This window comes from Leptopilina heterotoma, unplaced genomic scaffold (assembly GCF_015476425.1).
Source record: "Leptopilina heterotoma isolate Lh14 unplaced genomic scaffold, ASM1547642v1 Lhet_384, whole genome shotgun sequence".
NCBI classification, from domain to species: Eukaryota; Metazoa; Arthropoda; class Insecta; order Hymenoptera; family Figitidae; genus Leptopilina; species Leptopilina heterotoma.
Genome location: NW_025111057.1, coordinates 284,521 through 305,375, shown reverse-complemented (window position 1 = coordinate 305,375; position 20,855 = coordinate 284,521). Strand labels below are relative to the sequence as shown.

General features: G+C 30.7%; 1 protein-coding gene across 1 annotated transcript in view; it reads left to right on the top strand.

The window, feature by feature from the left end:
• LOC122505984 (NADH dehydrogenase [ubiquinone] iron-sulfur protein 3, mitochondrial) overlaps positions 1-20,855 on the top strand; it is an 80,881-nt gene that overhangs the window by 1,390 nt on the left and 58,636 nt on the right. Inside the window, exon 3 of the mRNA XM_043617914.1 lies at positions 1,035-1,285. Within this exon, the coding sequence (XP_043473849.1) occupies positions 1,035-1,285 (251 nt within the window). The remainder of the gene's footprint in view (positions 1-1,034; positions 1,286-20,855) is intronic.

Below are 20,855 nucleotides of genomic sequence, written 5' to 3'. Positions count from 1 at the left end.
AAAGTATTAAGATAAAATTTCAAAAAATACAAAATTTCAATTTTTTTATGAAAATTTAAAATATTTATTAATTCTATAAATATTGATAAAATATATACTTTATATACATGAATCGATTCGTTTTTATGTCAGGAATGCAATTTTGACAAGAATTAATGAAAATTTTAATATAGAAAAAAGTTATTTTAAAAAATACAAAAATTAATTTTTTCAAAAATTAAAAAATTGTTGAAAAAATTTTTTTTTTTAGATATTTTTGAAAATCCTTCTGTCTGATTTTTAGTATTCATGACCGTAATACACCTGCAAAATTTTATCAAAATCCGTCAAGACGTGTAAGATAAAATTTGTCCACAAGAATCGGTGACATACACACACACAGACACACACATACATACACACATACATCCGGACATTTGTTCCTCTCGACGAATTATATATACTACACTTGAAAATTTGTAAAAATAATTGATTCTAAAAAATTCGGAAATCGACATCACTATAAGGCTTCCTTTATGAGGAAGCAAAATTATAAACACGTGTAAAACAAGAGGGGATGGGGGAACTGTAAGTACATTAATTAATCACATTCACATTTTGCACCCTTTTTACCCTACGATCAGCAAAAATATTTACTTCCTTGTGGAGAAAGCATCGACTGTGTTTATTTTAATATGTAGGTCTGTATCTTTTTTGCTATTTTTACACATACGAGTCTTTTCTGTGTGAATAAAACTCTTGAATTTGTTGAATTTTGGTTTAGAATAATAGATGTTCTCTGTAATCTTATAGATTTCCAATTTATAGAATACATATGAAATTTGTTAGTTTTATCCAAATAAAATAAAAAATAAATTTCGATCGAGGGTGGTAAAGTAAATTAAAAATGGTTACGAAGCCATACTAACAACCTATCGTAGTACAGAAAGTTTCTAAAAACTAATATCGACTTTACATTTATTTCACAAATAATCTGTATAAATTTCATATAAATTGAGATTTTTCTGTAAACAAAATACTTTTTTTATTTTTAGCTACAATTCGACAAAAGAAAGATGAAACAGATATTGAACAATTAAAAGATTTTGGTCAATATGTTGCTGATTGTTTACCAAAGTACGTCCAAAAAGTGCAAATAGCAGCCGTGGATGAACTGGAAATTTTAATTGCTCCGGAAGGTGTTTTAGGAACAATTTCATTTCTCAAGAATCACCACAACGCCCAATTTACCAATATTGTGGACATTACAGCCATTGATGTTCCCAGCAGGTCCTACAGATTTGAAGTACTGTGAAAAAATTATATATTTTAATGAATAGGGAACCTCTTGTTCGACCCCGTTGCGGTAGCCATTTTTAGTTGTGTCTCTTTTTGATTTTAATATATGTTCCAGAAAAAGATAGAAAATCAAGATGACTGACGCAACGGGGTCATTTTCACGAGATTTCGGATTTCTATACACGGAGAGAAAAAACCAGTTGAAAAAACGTGAATATACGTAAATAATGCTGAAGTCACGGCTACACTAGACCCAAGTCAAGTTGTCTAGTGTCCGGGAATTTCGGGAAAACCGAGAAAAACTCGGGAAATTGACAGGAGTTTTAAAAATTGTCTGTGAATTTTATAAAAGTTTCGCTAATTTGTTAAAATGTAGAGAAAATTTGTATTTTAGTCTTATATTCTTCAAGAACTTTTTAAGGAAAAATATTATATACATTCGGGTCTAATTTTTTTCCCTATATTTGACATTTTCCAATATGAAGTACAAATTCCACTTTTTAATTCTAGACTAAAATCATTCACAAATATTAAGTATTTTCTTTAAATTTTATAGAAAAATTCTTTTACTCTCTAAAGTTTTCAAAGAATAAAAATTGCAAATTCATCGTTTCTATTAATTTATTTGATCAATTAACCACACTTTTGAAAAATATGTACCTCTTTGTTATTGTAGAATAAACAAAACGTCATCTACAAATGAAATAAGTAATAATGACAGAGTAAAAATTTCAATTTGTAACATTATGAGAAGAAAGAGGGATAATTATATTTTATACAAATATCTTAAATTTCCAACAAACAAGAGGTTCTATATTTGTCTAAAAGTATAGTTAATTGAAAAATTTAGAGCAAGAGAAGTTAGTTTTATAGAATTTAAAGAAAATACTGAATATTTGTAAATAATTTTGGTCTAGAATTAAAGAGTAGTATTTCTACTTCATATTGTAAAACTGTCGAATCCAAAAAGAATTTTCTTCATTTGGCGTTCGCTTGAACTCAAGATTTTAAAGTCGCAATTTTCACAAAAAAATCTCTATATTTAAAGAACTAGGTATATTTTCATATATTCACATTATTTAATTTGTTATATCTTGGCACATTTGACTCTAAATTTATTGATCTTTAAAATGATCCTAGTTTGATAGCTTTTACATATGAGGTTTTTGCAATTAAAGAATATTGGATTAATTGGATTAACAAATAATTCTAAATTGCATTATTTTGACGTCAAAATCTTAATCAGAGACCCCAAAAATACTACTGAATTAAGCTTTGATAGTAATTGGTATCAATTATAATTTTTTTGATTTTTTAATATTGAAAACATTTTTATACTTACATCATCGTTCTAAGATAGTATTTTTTGCAAAATTATGCTAGAATGTGACGAAATAACATCTAATATTCAATTATAGAAAGTTTAAAAGCTTTCCATTAAAAATGTAAAATTTGGAAATTTTCGATTTTTTGAATTTTTTGAAAAAATTGAATATCTCCCATTCTAATTAATATCACAGGACCACAAAATTTTTTTCGGGAAAATATACATTGATAGCACCATGTGTTCTATACGTATTTTGACGCGCTGAATCCAAATATGGGTCTATTTTTGCCCCAACACATCACAGTTTCGAGATAAATTAAAATTTCTCCAAAAAAGAGACATTTTTACCATTATTTTCGAACATTTATAAAGAGACAAATTTTTCTGATAATTTTGTTTACATCTGTTGAAAATTTCATGTTTGTTTGTCGGAATTGACACCTGTAAATGTGTATAATATCTAGAAATTACTAAATAAATTAATGGAAAGAATCGTTAAGTAGATGGTTACTTCCATTTATATAAAGTTACTATGTAATTAAATATACTTGAGATTTTTGTATCTATGAACAAAATGTTTAACTTTAATTAGAACTGATAGTAATATCAGATCTCGTAGTATTTAAAACCTGTGAAGTAAGTCATTAATATATTGAATATATTTTATTTATTTACTTGCACTATTTGTAACATTAAATACATATTTAGAGAACAATGAAGGGTTAATTCTTACAAATAAACCTGAAATTTCTGACAAATATGAAGAAAATTATGAGAAAAACTTGTATCCCTATAAAAATTTGAAAATATATTTTTTTATTTTTGATCTATTTTTTGGAGAAATTTTAATTTATCTCGAAACTGTGACGTGTTGGGGCAAAAGTAGACCCAGATTTGGATTCAGCACGTCAAAATACGTATAGAACACATGGTGCTATCAATGTATATTTTCCCGAAAAAAATTTTGTGGTCCTGTGTATTTTTTAAATCTGTATATTTGTAAACCTTCCTTGGATAAATACCTAATAGCCTACCGAGTTGGACTTAAATCGATTAACGCGTTTTTGTGTAATTAGGGTACAAAGTTATTGTGACAGACATACATACAAACGTACATACATACCTTAAATTTTTTACGAATATTTTTGGAATCTCTGATGTCCATAATAACTAATCATGCTAACATTTTGAAGTTTTAAGCTATGTACAGACAGATGTCTGATTTTATTAATAAGGATAATTGAAATTGTGCGATGAGTTTTATCTCCTTATTAATAAAATCAGACGTCTGTCTGTACATAGCTTAAAGCTTTAAACTTTATTATAAAATTAAAAAGTTAGCACATAATATGAAAGTACATTGAAAGTACTTTACATTATGTAGTAATAAATTTTTTTAATATTTATAAACTTTTTAGAAAAAAGGAAATTAAAATGCAGTGACTTTTAAAAATTTCATAGGTAAATTTTAAAATCAATTTTTATCTATTATTTTGGGTATGTTTGCATAATAATCTATTTATACAAGTAAATTAGCTCATTCTTAACAAACATCAATCAAGAAATTTGTATTATCTAAACTGATTTATTTGACATTAGGTAAGTACTCTGTCAAAAAACAAGACCGTTCACGTGAAATAAACCAAAATTTTTTGTTTATTTTTTGAAACTTTATTTTTTTAACTTTATAATTGTTTTAAAGCTTTTGTTAAATAATCACAGATCTTTTATTAACTAAATTACTTGTTTAAGTATACTTTAACTTATCTAGTCATGTTTAGAAGCTCAATAACTATTTAACCTTCAAATTCTGCTCAATATCTGCTGAAAATCATCAATTTAGCGGCATATTTCGCACATAAAAATTCTGCTGCTTGAATGATAAAATTATGCTTTTTTCTGCTGATTTAATTTCATATAATTTCTATTAAAAAACATGTTTTATAAGGTTTTTAGACGTTTTATGACATTTAAAAATTTTTGAGCAGAATTCTGCTGTTATGCTTTAGCAGAAAGTTCCTATCTCTACCCATATAGATTTTTTTATAACTTTTACATATACATCTAAAATTGAAAATAATATTTCTCTTACTGTCAAACCTTTACACTCAAAATTTATAATCAATTAATTATTTTCGAAGTTGTCAATAATATTCTTGAATATTATTCCGCATAGTTGGACTTACAATTAGTTTAATAAGCAAAAAAAATAATAAAATTGTCACGAGGAAAGATTAAATAATAAATTTCTAATAGAAATAAATAAATATAAAGAAATATTTATAGTAAATTTAAGTAATATTTCATACTAAAAATTTTCATATGAGTACAAAAAAATTTTGAAGGTTTTATACGCTTTTAGTCCTTTATTCCAAAAAGAATAAGAAAATTTTCTTCAAAAATTATGATTATAGAATAGGAATTATGCAAATATTTTTCTTTAACAATTTTTAACAAAACTTTATTTTTTTATTCAAAAGAAATGAAGAAAATTTGTATTAACTCTATATGTTAATTACAATTTTTATTACAAAATTTTAATTTGTTTTTTAAAAAGGAAAAAATTTTGCAATTATTTATTTTTTCTTAGTAAAATAATAATTAATAAATGAAATCAATAAATATTTTTTTTAAGTAATTAAAAAAACATTTTGAATTTATTATAAAATAATTATAATATACATAATCTATAAAAGCTTAACGACAAACAAAAGTATACACAAACTACAACTTCAGATGTAGAGAGAAAGATAGATGATTATTATAGTTAATAATTAATAATTATGTGAATAAAAAAATATTAAGCTGAATTTCTACTTATTAAGTTTACATATTTGATTGAATATAAATTTTGAGTGTAAAGGTTCGACAGTAAAAGAAATATTAATTTCAATTTTAGATGTATATGTAAAAATTATAAAAAAATCTATAAGAAAGTAAATGTTAAATTACACGTTTAATTCAAAACAATTCTTTAAAATTCCCTCTATAATAAAAGTATTTTTTGGCTAGTTACAGTATAATAATTTTTGATTTTAATCAATTTTAATGTAAAATTTTCAAAACAGGTTATTCTAAATTTTTTTCAGTAACAGTATTGCAGGCATTATTGTATAATGGCAGTCTCAACCCTGACGAATGCAGAGAGCTATTACTGAATTACGTGCAGTCAGAACCCGCAGCTCTGACGGGTGCACCAACAGTGCGCAACGTCTACATTTTTATTACATTTCTCTTAAACTATTTTCTGTCCCACTCTAAAAATTACATGTCTCATTGGAAAAAACCTCAGCTTTGAAATGAAATTATTTTTTAAAAAAATAAAAATACAGTGAGTTCTCGCGAGTCGTTCAATTCTCGAAAATTTTCAAGATCATAAAACTCACGAGTCGTTCAACGCATAAGCCACGCCTCCAAGGCGATTTCAGGGATGTGTGAAACATATTTATCGCCCCGAAAGACACAATTTCAATGACTTTGGTCCGTTTAAATTACACAGCACTGAGCACCGGCGCGCGCATGCTAGAAATTGAACGACTCGTGAATCGGACACTGATCAGCTGTTGAACGACTGGCGAGTTTGAACGACTCGTGAGTTGAACGACTCGCGAGAACTCACTGTACCCAAATCGGTCAAAAATCAAAAATAAAATTTAATTTTGAAAAAAGGGGTTACAATTTTTTTTTCGAAAATTTTATTGCAAGCATTAGAAAGTACACAAAAAATGCTTTAAAATCCGTTATTCCTAAATTAAAATCCATAAAGTTTTATCCGACTTATAGGGATTTTAAATGTCAATGTTCTCGAAAATGTAAAAACTTTTACCCTCCCTACTTTTTACAATTTTTTTTCAAAAATTTTTTTTATTTTAGGAATTTGTTACTCTTATATAGGAGAACAAATTACTAAAGTACCAAATCAATCCTAGAACTTTTTTTTTGGGGGTGGTCCACTTCAGAAATTTCGCCCCGTATGTATGTCTGTCACAAAAACTTTGTACCCCAATCACACAAAAACGCGTTAATCGATTTAAGTCCAATTCGGTAGGTTATTAGGTATTTACCCAAGGAAGGTTTATAAATTTACTGATTTAAAAAATATTAATTAAAACGGAATATATTCAATTTTTTCAAAAACTTCAAAAATCGAAAATTTCCTAATTTTTTATTTTTTCATGGATTGTTTTCAAACTTTCTATACTTGAATATTACATGTTCTTTAATCACATTTTAGCATAATTTTGCAAAAAATACTATCTTATAACGATGATGTAAGTATAAAAATGTTTTCAATATCAAAAAATCGAAAAGAATATAATTGATACCATTACTACTCAGAAAAAAATTTGGTCGAAACAACCAAATTTTGGTTGAATCAACCAAATAAATGCATTGCTATACAGTCAACCAAACGTTTGTTTGATTCAACCAAATAATTTCTTCTAATACGTTTATTTGTATTAACCAAATGGTTATTACACTTAACCAAAAATTTTTATTTAATATAACTAAAAAATTTGTTTATTTTAAGAAAAAAGATTTGTTTGATTTAAATAAATAGTTTTAGTAAACGTATTTGGTTCATTTAAATAAATATTTTTGTTTACTTAATTTTGTTATTTATTTTCCTCTAATAATATTTGAATTTCCTAATTTAATATTTTCTAGTACATATTATTCGTTAATTTATAATTTATTATATAATTATTGAAATTTGAAAATTATACATATAATAAATCATAAATTAACCAATAATATGTATACTAGAAAATATTAAATTAGGAAACTCAAACATTATTAGAGGAAAATAAATAACAATTAAGTAAAATATTATATATTTCTTCATATAAACAAAATTACTTAATTATAAAAAAACATTTAAAATATTAATACATTAAACATATTACCTATATGATTTTTATACATGCACTCAGAAAAAAGTTTATTCGAAACAACCAACTGAAAACTTCACAAAACCTTTTTGTAGATATTTTTCTCACTGGTACAAATTTAATATGCATAGTAAGTCTATGTAGACAAGTGAGATCGCCATTTTTAAATTCACACATGTACTTTTTGAGACAAGCAAATATTTTTGTTTGACTCAAATAAAATGATTTGATTGAATCAAACAAATTTGTGTGTTGTGTCAAACAATAGTATATTACGATACTAGGCCAGAAAGTTGGATTTCCTGGCCGGCGTGATATATAAGGCCGAGGCTTTATATATCACGCTCGCTAGGGTATCCAAATTTCTGGCCGTGTGTCGTATACAATTTTTCTGTATCCCCAGCCGAAAGTACGTTAAATAATTATTGTTTGAATAATAAAATAGCTCAATAAGTTGCCCGCCCGACTTTTGCAAAGTCGAGGCGAAGCCGAGACTTAGCTGGTCGGGGCGGGCATGAAAAAAAAATTATAAGTAAAAAATAATTGTAAGTAAAATTTAAAAAATAGTAAACAAGAAATTTTCTTTTACAAATATATATTTAATAATTAAAAAATAATAAAAGAAAATAAGAAATTTCATGCATTATTTTGATGACTGTCAGTTGTTTTCAAAACGTGAGCTCTGTAAGTAACGTGACTGTGTGGTTGCTATGCTAACATGTACGTGTGTTGAAATTCTTGTAACCAATCAGAGCGCTCGTTGGGTCTGTCGAGCCGGCCACAAAAGTCGCTATTCCCGGAACCAAATCAGACCGGGAAGACAGTACTTTCGGCAAAGGGATACAGAAAATTGTATTTAACTAAACAATATTCTCTATTCAAAACACAAATTTGGTTAAATGAAACAAACAACTTCAATTAAAAAATTTCTTTCCAATAACCAAACAAATTTAACGTATTTATTAAAATGAACCAAATTTTTATTTAAATCAACAACTATTACTCAAATCATCCAATACAACAAAAAATTGCAATTATTAAAAGTCTTGTTGATACTGTTTTGATACTTTCCGATAAAAAATTCCATAATAAAAACATAAATTTAGTTAAATTAGATTTAAAACTTAATAATTATCCTGACCAATTTGTTAACAATCATATGAGAAAAAGAATTATTGAAATTAATGACAGAAAATCTTCAAATAACATTAATGACAACAATAGTAATAATAATACGTTAGTTAAGAAAATAGTTTTTCCTTATTATGGACCAATATCGGAAAATATCAAAAGATTACTTAAAGCTTTTAACATTCAAACAGTTTTTAGTGTCAATTCAAAATTTAATAAATTTATTAAGCTTGGTAAGGATAGACTCGAGAGACACAATCAATGTAATTGTGTCTATAGATTCCAAAGGAATTGTGGTAAATCATACATAGGATAGACTAAAAGAGCCTTGCATATTCGTAGAAAGGAACATATGAGTAATTCTAATTTAAATGAAAAATATCATAATGCTATTACTAATCATTTAACTAGTTCTAATTGTGATTCCTCTCCACATTTTATAAAATGGGATGATTTTAATATTTTGGATGTTGAACCAAATCTTAACAAACGATTAGTATCAGAAATGTTTTTCATAAAAAAAGAAGAAGAGAATAGTTTAAATAAAATGACCGACTTGGCTAATTTTGATAAATTGTACGAAATGATTTTGAATTTTATTTCCAGCAATTTAACGTAATAAATACTCATTGAGTTTCAGTCTCTGTTCTTATTTAATTTATTGTTTTTGTTTTTCTCTGTTTAATAAATGTTCATTGTAATGACTAGATTAGAGTTTGGAGCTCAGTTTTAAATTTGACTTTGCAGTTTACAATACGTTTCTACTTAATTTGACAAATCATTTTTATTTTATTTTATTGTGAATTATTGTATTGTGAACCATTATTTATTTAATTATTTATTAACTATGTGTTATTTATTATTATTTATGGTTTTATACCAAGACGGATTATTTATTTATGGTATGTTTTTGATTTTTTACTATTTTTTATTTTTTATTGTTTTTTTATTTTTTACTATTTATTATTTTATTTATTTACTTATTTTTATTATTTTTTACTATTTATTATTTTTTATTTATTTACTATTTTTATTTTTTACTATTTTTTATTTATTATTAATTTTTCATAAATTTAAAAATTTTTATTAATTTTTATATTGTTATTAACTTGCTACCAATTTCATTATTGATTATTTTTCATTTTTAAAAAAAAAATTTTTTTTTCAATTATTATTTTTTAAATTAAATTTATTTTATGAATATTAAGTTCCTTTACAATTTTCTGACTCCAGACTCTACTCCATCGTCAGGGCATATAAGAAAATTTAAGTCTTCGTATATTTTAATTATTATTTTTTGGTAAGATAATTATACATTAATTTTTATTTTATTTATTTATTGTTAAATTATTATTATTATTTTTTTATTATTTATAATTGTGTAGGGTAATGTCACCTTGAGTGGACCACCTAAGCTTTTTTTCTAAAATATTCTTTATGAAAGCAAATTTATCGGAGGTTTCTATTCCAAGCCTTAGGTTAGATCCCTAGATAAGTGTTTATACCATAATAGCTTTGATTTTTTTTTATTTGGAAAAAATAATTGACTTTAAAAAAAATGCTAATTTTTAAGGAATGAAAAAAGTGTAACCTTGAGTAGACCACTCCAAAAAAATTGTAAAAGTTATTCTAAATTCTTTAATGTATTTAATATTTCTGATATATTAAAACAAAATTTATGCTTATGCAGATTCAGACCATGTATGTGTCGCAATGTCTACAAGTGAATCCATTTTTAATAATTTTGGTACATATCACATCAATATCACAAAAAAATTAATAAAGAACATAAAACATAGTTTGAAACCAATTTATTTCCATAAAAATGGTAAACTGACATTAAAAATATAAAAAACAGGCAGTCCACTCATGGTTATAAACAGTGGTCCACTCATGGTGACATGCAACTTTTTATGGCAGCCACCACAATTTTTTTTGAGTCAAAATTATGACTTAATTAAACTCAGACAATCAGTTTCAATGTCCAAAGTAGTAGGAAAAAAATAAGTTTCCTTTTAAAACTTAAATTTTTCACTACTTTTACACTTCCGAATCACTTTACTCATTGTAAGAGCTACTTCTTTTTTGGTTTGTTTTCTTAAAAATGCGTTACATCAAACGAAAAGGTATATGATTATCGCGCAACTTAATTTCTTACAGTTTCTAGGTACGGTGCTGCTATTCGTTTTATTTATTTCACGTTTCCGCTGTCAGATAACTTAAAAGCTCAGGTGGTCCACTCAATGTGACATTACCCTATATAATTTTTATTATTATTTAATTTTGTATATTTTTTTGGATAGACTCCCTGAAGAGGAAATCATTTAGATTTCGAAACGTTGGAGTAAATAAATATTTTATTCATTGTCCGAATGTTTTCGTTTAATTTGGCTTAATTTATAAATCAACAAAATTGTTTTATCGTGACAAATAAAATAGGTTAATTAAACAGTTTGGTTAAGTGAAATAAACTTTTTCTCTGAGTGTATCAAGCTTCATTCAGTAGTATTTTTAAGGTCTCTGATTAAGATTTAAATCGTCAAAATAATGCAATTCAGATTTAGTTGTTTATCCAATTAATACAATATTCTTTGAATTGCAAGAACTTCAGAAATATTAAACATTTAATATTTAACTTTTAGAGATGTTTTGAGCAATGTAAAGACAAAAGTTAAGCAGGGTGTCTATTATTTTTGTTCAACAAAATTTACGATGTTTTCCCAGCTTTGTCCAAATTCCATGTGTATCTATTCTTATCAAATTTAAATTAATTTAATTTTAACCATAAATAAATCTACAAATGGCGTACGGCGTGCAGGTTTTTATTTCTACTAATACATTTAAAAGGGTGTCTATATCAACCCTAAAAAAAGGGAATATCCGGGAATTTAATTTGTCCGGGAAAAACTGGGAATAAGCCGGAAATATGCGAAACCAGAAATTTTCTTATCAAATTAAAAAAAGTTTTATTATATTAATTCGCTTTTAAAACATTGCTTTTTACTTTAATATTTATTGATGTAATAATTAAGAAAGCTTACCTTTTTTCCTATAAGCCATGTAAAAATCAGAGTGGGACCATGGAACTTTTTGATGAAATTAATTATAAATCATCATTTTCTATGTAAAATAATAATAAATTATTATTTTCCTCAAAAATTTCTATAGTCCCACTCTGATTTTTACATGGCTCATAGGAAAATAGGTCACCAGCTTATCAATTGTGAAAACCCCTTTAAAAATCACTATTCGTACTTTAATTTTGATTAATTTTACTTATCAAGTCATGAAAATTAGTGTGTTGAACTGACGTGGAATCCACCATTTACATTAACATTGAGGTTCAACTGCAATAAGTTAAAAACATTAGAATATTATATTTATTATAATATATATATATATATATATATATATATATTATTATTATATATTATATTTATTATTTTATTTTATTATTTATTATATTATTACTTTCATTTTAAGACTTTAAAATGTTAAAAACTTATGCAACAATTATATAAATGTAGGAATAAATAATTGTATTATTTATTAAATAAGTTAATTTATTCATACAGATATCAAATATTATAAAGTTTATTAACAAAATGATCGTTACGCGACTAATTAACAATTGTGAAAATAATCGTCTAATGCACTCAGCAAAAGCACTCAGCTTGACGACTCTAGTCGAACTGAAGCCTTACCTCAATTACCAAAATTCTAACACATGAGTCATACTTTTATACCATTGTTGACATCTGTAGTGATTACAAGAATCTCAATTCTACACTCAATCCCCCATAAAAATTAAAATTTGTCTAAATTGTCTAAAACTTTTATCCCTCGACACTATCACAAAAATATACTCTCATCGTGCAACTTATATCCAATTTACTTCTTTGTCAATTCATAAATAATGACATAAAATATTATTCACTGTTCCTTTAATAATTTTATTATTATAACATTTTAATCACTTTATTTCCTATTTTTTTAACACTTGATCAATAGATTATTACTCGGGTTCGGTTTCATTATCAACTAAAAAATTAATTAGTAATTAATTAGTAATTCATTATCCTCTTCTAAGTCGTTGTCGTCGTACTCGATGCAAGGTTTGATAAAATCAGCAACAGTGGATGTTTGTTTTGGGCCTTCGTGTTCTCCAATTTTGTAAACCATATAACGATTATTACGCAACACCTTTGTTATCTCGTACGGACCGAGTTTACTCGCGAATTTCATCCCAGGACCCTGCTGCGTTCTCTTTATTGCCACCATATCACCTTCTTTATATTGTCTCGACTCTTTTCTCTTCTTATTGTAAGTACGCCTATTTTCCTCCTTAATTTTTCTTATGTTTTCATTCGCCTTTTCACGAAGCTCGTCTCGATTATTTTGGAACTGTTCAATCATTTCCCTCTCCAGCAACTCCATGACATCCGGATTTTCCCTCCAACGCCGCCTGATGCCCAACAACACATGAAAAGGTGATGTCCCAAGACTTCTATGCATTACTGCATTTAAATACCTCTGCGCATCATCGAGATGTTTATACCATTCCCCCGACTGAGGTGCAGATAACTTCGACAACAAAGGAATCAGCGTTCTGTTGACTCTTTCAACCTGACCATTTCCTCTTGGCACGCCCGTAATAGTCATCGTATGTTCTATACCCTCTTCATCACAATACTCAGCGAACTCCTTAGATGTGAATGCTGTCCTTCTATCAGAGATAATTCTTCTCGGATTTCCAAAAATCATTGATTGCTTCTTCAAGCGAGTTACCACTTCCAATGTACCAGTCGATTTAGTTGCATACAACCACGTAAACTTCGAGAAAGAGTCAATCACTACTAAAATATGATTGTAAGATTTTCTCGTCGAAGGTAAAGGATCTTAATGGTCAACATGGTAAGTATCAAAGGGAATCTCATCCTTCTCGATGGGTGATAAAAAAGATAAAAAACACTCTTGTTCTCCCTTTTTTTCAGCTAAAATACACGACACACAATTTCGGATAATTAACTCGATCTTTGATTTTAAACCAGCAATATAATAATCCTTCTTCACTAATGCCTCTGTTTTCACACTTGAAAAATGTCCTTGCTCATGCGCACGTCTGATAATCTGAGTTTGCATTTTTTTGGTACTATCAATTTTACCTCACTATTGTCCTCTTTAAACACTAATCCTCCACGCACCACACAATCAGCTGATTCACCTTTCTCCACCGCTTCTCGTATTTTTCTTATTTCTTGATCGTTTTCTTGAGCTTTTTTTATTGCCGCCATCACACCAGCCTCACAATCATCTATCACTAAGCACGAGGGAAGAGGATTTCGACTAAGCGCATCCACATGCTGCATATTTTTTCCCGGCCTGTGTTCAATCGTACAGCGAAATTCTTCCAACATTAACGCCCAACAAGCCACTTGTACACACAAATCCCTATTGTTCATCGTCATCGTGAAAGCACGACAATCAGTGACTATCTTAAAATCAATTCCCAGCAAATATTGTCTGAATTTCTTGAGAGATTTCACTATTGCAAGAACTTCCAACCTGTAACTCGTATATTTTTCTTCCGCAGATGATGTTTTACCGCTCGCGAAATAAACCGCATGGAGTTTTTGATCTTCACTATCATACTGTAACAGCACCGCACCATAACCCACTTCGACGCGTCAGTATGAAGTTCCGTCTTCGCTCCCACTCGATACAGTTTGAGTACTGGTTCTCTTGCTAAACTACATTTCAAATTTCAACTGATCAAAAGCTCGCTTTTGTTCCTTTCGGAACACGAACTTTACTTCCGAACGCAACAAATTAGTCAACGGCCTAGCTATTTCCGCATATCCAGCAATAAATATCCGGAAATATCTTCTTAAGCCAAGAAAACTTTGAAGTTGGTTGATATTTTTCGGTTCGACAAATCGATGCACCGCTTCTGTTTTTCTCTCCGACAGCCTAATAAAACCATTCTCAATCCTATGTCCCAGAAACTCCACTTTTCGCGTTAAAAAGGAACATTTTTTCCAGTTGATGTCAAGTCCCGCTTCACTTCCAATTTTTAGCACGCACTTAAGTCGACTAAGTCCACTCTCAAGGTCAACCGATGGAATGATGATGTCATCCATATACACCAACACAACACCGTCTCTTATTAATTCGCGCAACACCACGTTTACATAACGCTGAAAAACAGCTGGAGAGTTACAGAGTCCAAACGGAACTCTCTAAAACTCGAAATGGCCATCAGGAACCACGAAAGCTGTGTACTTCCGACTCTCCGGTGCCACCCGCACATGAAAGAATCCATTCTTTAAATCGAGTGTCGTATAATGCTTTGCACTTTTCAGCTGGTCCAACTGATCCTCGATAACCGGAAGTGGATATCTATCTTTCACAAGTTTTTTATTCACACGTCTATAGTCGGGACACACTCTATAAGTCAAATCTTTTTTAGGTGCTAACACCACTCTGCTGCCATAATCCGACGGTTGAATAATATCTTTTTCTAACCACTCCACAATCTGTCCACTCAACGCCACTTTTTCAATCTGTGATAATCGTCTCGGAGGTTCATACACGGGTTCATCGTCTTTAAGAATAAGTCTCATTTCAACTGGCACATCCACTTTTTTATCAGGCTTATAACTTTCAACTAAATTCTCAATTTCTAATTTCTAATGTCACTGTCCACAATGTGAGAAGTATCCACCAGATTTATCTCAACACAACAAATGTTTACACTCATTGTCCTGAATTCGTCCCACCCATCCAAAGTCTCTGACTTCAAAGGACTAATAGTGATTCTGCCGGCTTTAACATTCAAATTAATTTTATCCAGAAAATCGACGCCAATCAGCAACTTATGCCTGGTGATCGTATCTGACACAACACTTATCACAATGGGATACGTATACCCATCTACCATTATTTTCATTCCAAACTCTCCAATGGTTTCATTGGCACTAGATCCAACACCTTCAAATTTGATTTTTCTTGACTGCAACCGTGGAGCACCAATGCGAATGTACTCGTCTGCTCGCATTATAGATATATCACTTCCTGTATCTATGAGTGCCTCTACTGCATGTCCATTTATGAAAACCTTTATGGGATGTTTTCTTTGTGAAGACGAAACAACAGCACAGGTATTCCTCGAAGAGGTTGTTTTCATTTTGCAGTTAGCCGCTATGTGACCATACTCCTGACATTCGAAGCATTTCGCACCTTTACTCCTCGAAGGACACTGCATACTCAAATGGTCTCGCGCACCACAATTATAGCACCGTTTTGTAGATCCAAACATCTTATCCTTTTCCCCCACTCTATCCGACTTCTCTGACTTCCCTGACACAACAGCCGCTTCACTCATTTTCCCAGGATTGGTACTTATCGCTGAACCTCTATTCCTCAGAATTATTTTTTCGAATGCTTAGTCAATGCTTCTATTGAAATAAATCGTTGAATACGAGCCCAATCTCGCAAGCCCTCGTCACTTATACCTTCAACAACATATTCCAACATTTCGTAATTTGGAATCGGTATGCGATTACCCAAAATTATCTTGTCGTGTATATAATCACGAAAAGTCTCTCCTCTCTTCCATACACGACTTTCAAAGTTCCTACAACATATTATCTTGCTCTGAGTGCTCTGGAACATTGCCTTCAACTCCTCCAGCAATGTATCCAAGTCTTAACCAATGAGATCTGGTTTTGAATGCAACCATTCCTGAGTTCTCCCCTTAAGACGCATGCCTACAATCACCTTAGCCATCTCTTCATCCAAATGGTAAGTCGCCTTCAGCAGTCGCAATTCTCTTTCCCATGTGTCATACTCGTCTGACTTGCCTTCGTAAGGTGCTAGCAAATCAGCAATCACAAATCAGAGGATATGGTTCTGCAGAGAACGCAAAGCCACTTGACCGAAGAAAATCGTCTATCCGATCACCAATTTGGTTTCCGTAAAGGCAAGTCCACAGTTGATGCCATCCAGGCAGTTGTGGACATAGCCAAAGCAGGAAAAAACAAATTGGGACCTGGAAAAAAGAAGAGCTTCTGCGCGTTGGTAGCAATTGACATACGCAACGCGTTTAATTCCGCAAGATGGAAAGATCTCATCGAGTCGATGAAAAAAAAACATGCCGCCCTACTTGTTGCGGATAATGGATAATTATCTTAGCGACAGGTGGGTTATATATGAATGAGACACCTGCACTCTCAGGGAAGAGATGCAGCGTGGGGCTCCTCAAGGCTCGAGGGTGGGTCCATTTGTATGGAATGTATCTTACGATGATTTTCTGCGAATGGATCTGTCCGAAGGTGCGGTGATCATCGGCTTTGCGGACGACGCGTTGTTCGTGTGCACTGCCGAAAGTGAGGAGGCTCTTGGGACATTGGTGAACGAATGTCTGCGACTAGCAAAAGGTGGCTGGATACCAGAGGTCTTGAAATAGCCCTGGAAAAGACCGAGGCACTGCTGGTCACAGACAGACGTGGTTATGAGCTCCCACGAATCGTGATAGACGGATTCGAGGTCAAGTGGAGTAAGCAAATTAAATATCTTGGTGTGGAGTTGGATGGAAGGTTAAACTTCCACCACCACATGGCTACGGCGTCAAATAAGGCGATTGAGTGTGCGGCTAATCTTTCACGGTTAATGCCAAACGTAGGCGGACCCCGTGAACAAAAAAGAAGACTGGTGGCGAGTGTCGCCCATGCTAAAATGTGAAAAGATACTATCGGCGCAGAGATCGATAACAACGCGTATCATCTCTGCATATAAGACGGTATCTACGAGTGCTGTGCAGGTCCTTGCAAGTGTCCCGCCAGCAGATCTTTTGGCGAGGGAAAGGGAAGAAATGTTTCTCTTTTCTAAAGAATGCAGTTCCTTGGATGAGGAATTAAGACCAAGCAAGGGCCTGATCCGCAAAGAAGCGAGGAACAGGCTCATAGAAAGATGGCAAGAAAGATGGGATGGTGAGGAAAAAGGTCGATGGACTTATCGCCTCATCCCGGCACTCGCCACCTGGATAAATAGGAAACACGGTCAGGTTTCCTATTATTTGACTCAGGCGCTCACAGGTCACGGGTGTTTTAACTCGTACCTGTGTCGCTTTAAATTACGCGAGGACAAGGTGTGTGCATATTGCCAGTTCCCTGAGGACAACGCGGAGCACACCCTCTTCTCATGCAAGAAATGAGACCTGGAGAGGCGGACCATGTTCGAAGGTGTAAACAGTCAAGTTACACCGGAGAACATGGTATCGCTGATGACCCAGTCAGAAGAGAATTGGCGGCAAGTCGAGAACTTCATAATCTCGGTTATGTCGAGGAAAGATCTCGACGGCCGCCAAAAAGGGTAATTTAAACAGCTTTTAATTCGTTTTGTTTGTTTTTTATTAATTTAAATTTATTTTGTGATTTATTTGTCCTTATACATTTTTTAATTGTTTTGTGTTTTTTATTCATCTTTGTACAGTTTCGTCTTTTCAACATTATATACGTGTTTACTTTTTTTTTTTATATCCGTTTGCTATTTTATCTTTTGACTTTTTAAACTTCTTAAAATTTTTTTTTTTATTATTGTTGTGCTGTAAATTCCGCTTAGACTATAAAATAGTTTTAATCATTTTTTTTAACTACGGACGCAGGAAAACCGCAGAGAGAAGAAGAAGGTCGCATTAGCGGCAGAGTTGGAGCGCCACCCTCGAAGGCTAAAGTCTTACGACAGTTCCAAAGGAGGGTAAAGGGCTCCAGAAGAAGGGTTACGGGTTTTAGTGGGTCGGGCTGGCAGTAGGTCGTCAGTTTATTAAATTTACTATTTTACATACAGTGAGTTCTCGCGAGTCGTTCAACTCACGAGTCGTTCAAACTCGCCAGTCGTTCAACAGCTGATCAGTGTCCGATTCACGAGTCGTTCATTTTCTAGCATGCGCGCGCCGGTGCTCAGTGCTGTGTTTTTTTTTTACGGACCAAAGTCATTGAATATTGTGTCTTTCGGGGCGATAAATATGTTTCACGCATCCCTGAAATCGCCTTGGAGGCGTGGCTTATGCGTTGAACGACTCGTGAGTTTTATGATCTTGAAAATTTTCGAGAATTGAACGACTCGCGAGAACTCACTGTATTTATTTTTCTTTTATTTCCTTTTGTTTTATCACACCACCCCCACATAACCTTGGAGTGCGGAGTCCAAGGTATCTGTAGGCAGATTTCCCAAAATTCCCTAAGCAAAAAAAAAAAAAAATAATAATAATAATAATATACGGTCACAAGTATATTTTATTTATTTCGTTTAGAAAAAACGCATACGTACACGGAGAAAACTGGAGTATTCAACTAACTATCTGGAGGGACAAACAGACTATATTTGAGGTTAAATTTTTCGTAACCATCTCGGAGGGATAAATAGACACTCCGATGATTAATTTTACTAACTCGGAGGGAAAAGTTAACTATCCAGAGAATCAGGCTCAACACTCAAAACCTAACCCTCTAAGTTTGACTATCCAGTTTTCTCAGTGTATCCTTCATTTTTTTATTCTATAGGGGACCAAAATATTTTTTGCAAACTATCCTTATTATTTGTAAGTGTGTATTAGATATAAGTAAAATACTAAACCTGTTCTTGGCACATTTTTCTAAATTCAATAGTTTTAGAGTTATAGATAATTGAAAATAAGTCTACTTTTAAAAATAAAAAAAAAAATAGAATAATTTGATTACTTATATAAAAAATGAAAAAATAGATGTACAATAATATGTTTTCATCCTAATTAAAAATGTAGACTGAAATTTAACGTGAAATTGCCTATAAACCTATAATATATCTTTTTAAAATTTTTAAAAAATATAAGACTGAAGGTAGTTCTCCGGCTTCTACTCTTGTAAAAAATTTATTTTCTTCAAATTTTGAAAAAATGTTTCTTCGGGTGCCCTTTAAATGTGGTAAAAATTTTAAAACCCTTTGCTATGTTAATTTTAACTTATTCAAGTTCAAACTTACACTTTTTACATTACATGCGATTATGTTAAAAATAAAAAATGTCAACCACAATATCTCGTTTTTTGACATGGCAAAAGGTTTTGAAATTTTTACCCCATTTAAAGGGCACCCGAAGAAACATTTCCTTAAAATTTGAAGAAAATCTATCAAAAATCAATTTTTAAAGAAGTAGCAGCCAAAGAAATTTTTTTTATAGATTTTAATGAATTAGCGAAACTTTCCAAAAATTCACGGATATTTTTTTCAATTCCCGGCAATTTCCCGGTCGAACTAAATTCCCGGTTTTCCCGGACGCTAGGCACCTGCCCGTAATTATTATTTTTTTCCGGTCAAATTAAATTTCCGGCTATTTCCTGGTTTTCCAGTTTGGTAGATATACTGTTAAATGTATTGGTAGAAACTAAAACCCGTCGAATACGGGTACGACAGCTAGTTATTTATAAAAATAATTAAATGTTTGCGCAGAATTTTATTTAAATTTTTTTTAAATAATTGAATTATTTTGGAAAATTTGATTAAAATAGTTGATATTAAAAATCATTGAATTAAGGAAAATTTTTAAAAATAATTGAATCGTGAATTTCGAAAAAGGCTCAACTCGGATTTATTTTCAAATTTCATTTTTTTGCATTTTTTGCATTATTACATATGGGGCATTCCAGGCCAAATCGGAAATTATTTTGCTTTTGCATCTCAAATTTTGTTTAAACATTTTTTTTCTTTTAGTACTCTTTGAAATGAGCTACCTTGATTTTTGCAAATTTTTTCATAAAGCGGTTCAGGAGATACAGATTTTTGAAAAAATGAAGTTTTTTACGTAAATTTTTTTTTAAATGCTTATAACTCGGTCAAAAATGGATCAAATTGGACGTTTTTATAGGGGAATGTCAGGTATCGTGTCGTATGGTGTCGGACTTTTCAAATCTGGCATGTAACGTCACATCTGAAACGCCTTATCACTATGGTTGATGTCTTTTATCGTGATGACATTTTATATGCAGTAGCATTAATGAGCAAACGCGTGCTTTGTACTCTAAGCGATTTTGAATAAAAAAGTAGTGAAAAAAAACTAAAAAGTTTTATTGAATATGTGTGTTAACAGTGCCAGAGTAAAGATTTTTTGAAAATTGAGTCAGGTAAATGTATGGAACGTATTGTTTAGACCTTGGACAACAGATTTTTGTATTTTACATTTTTCTCAATTCGCG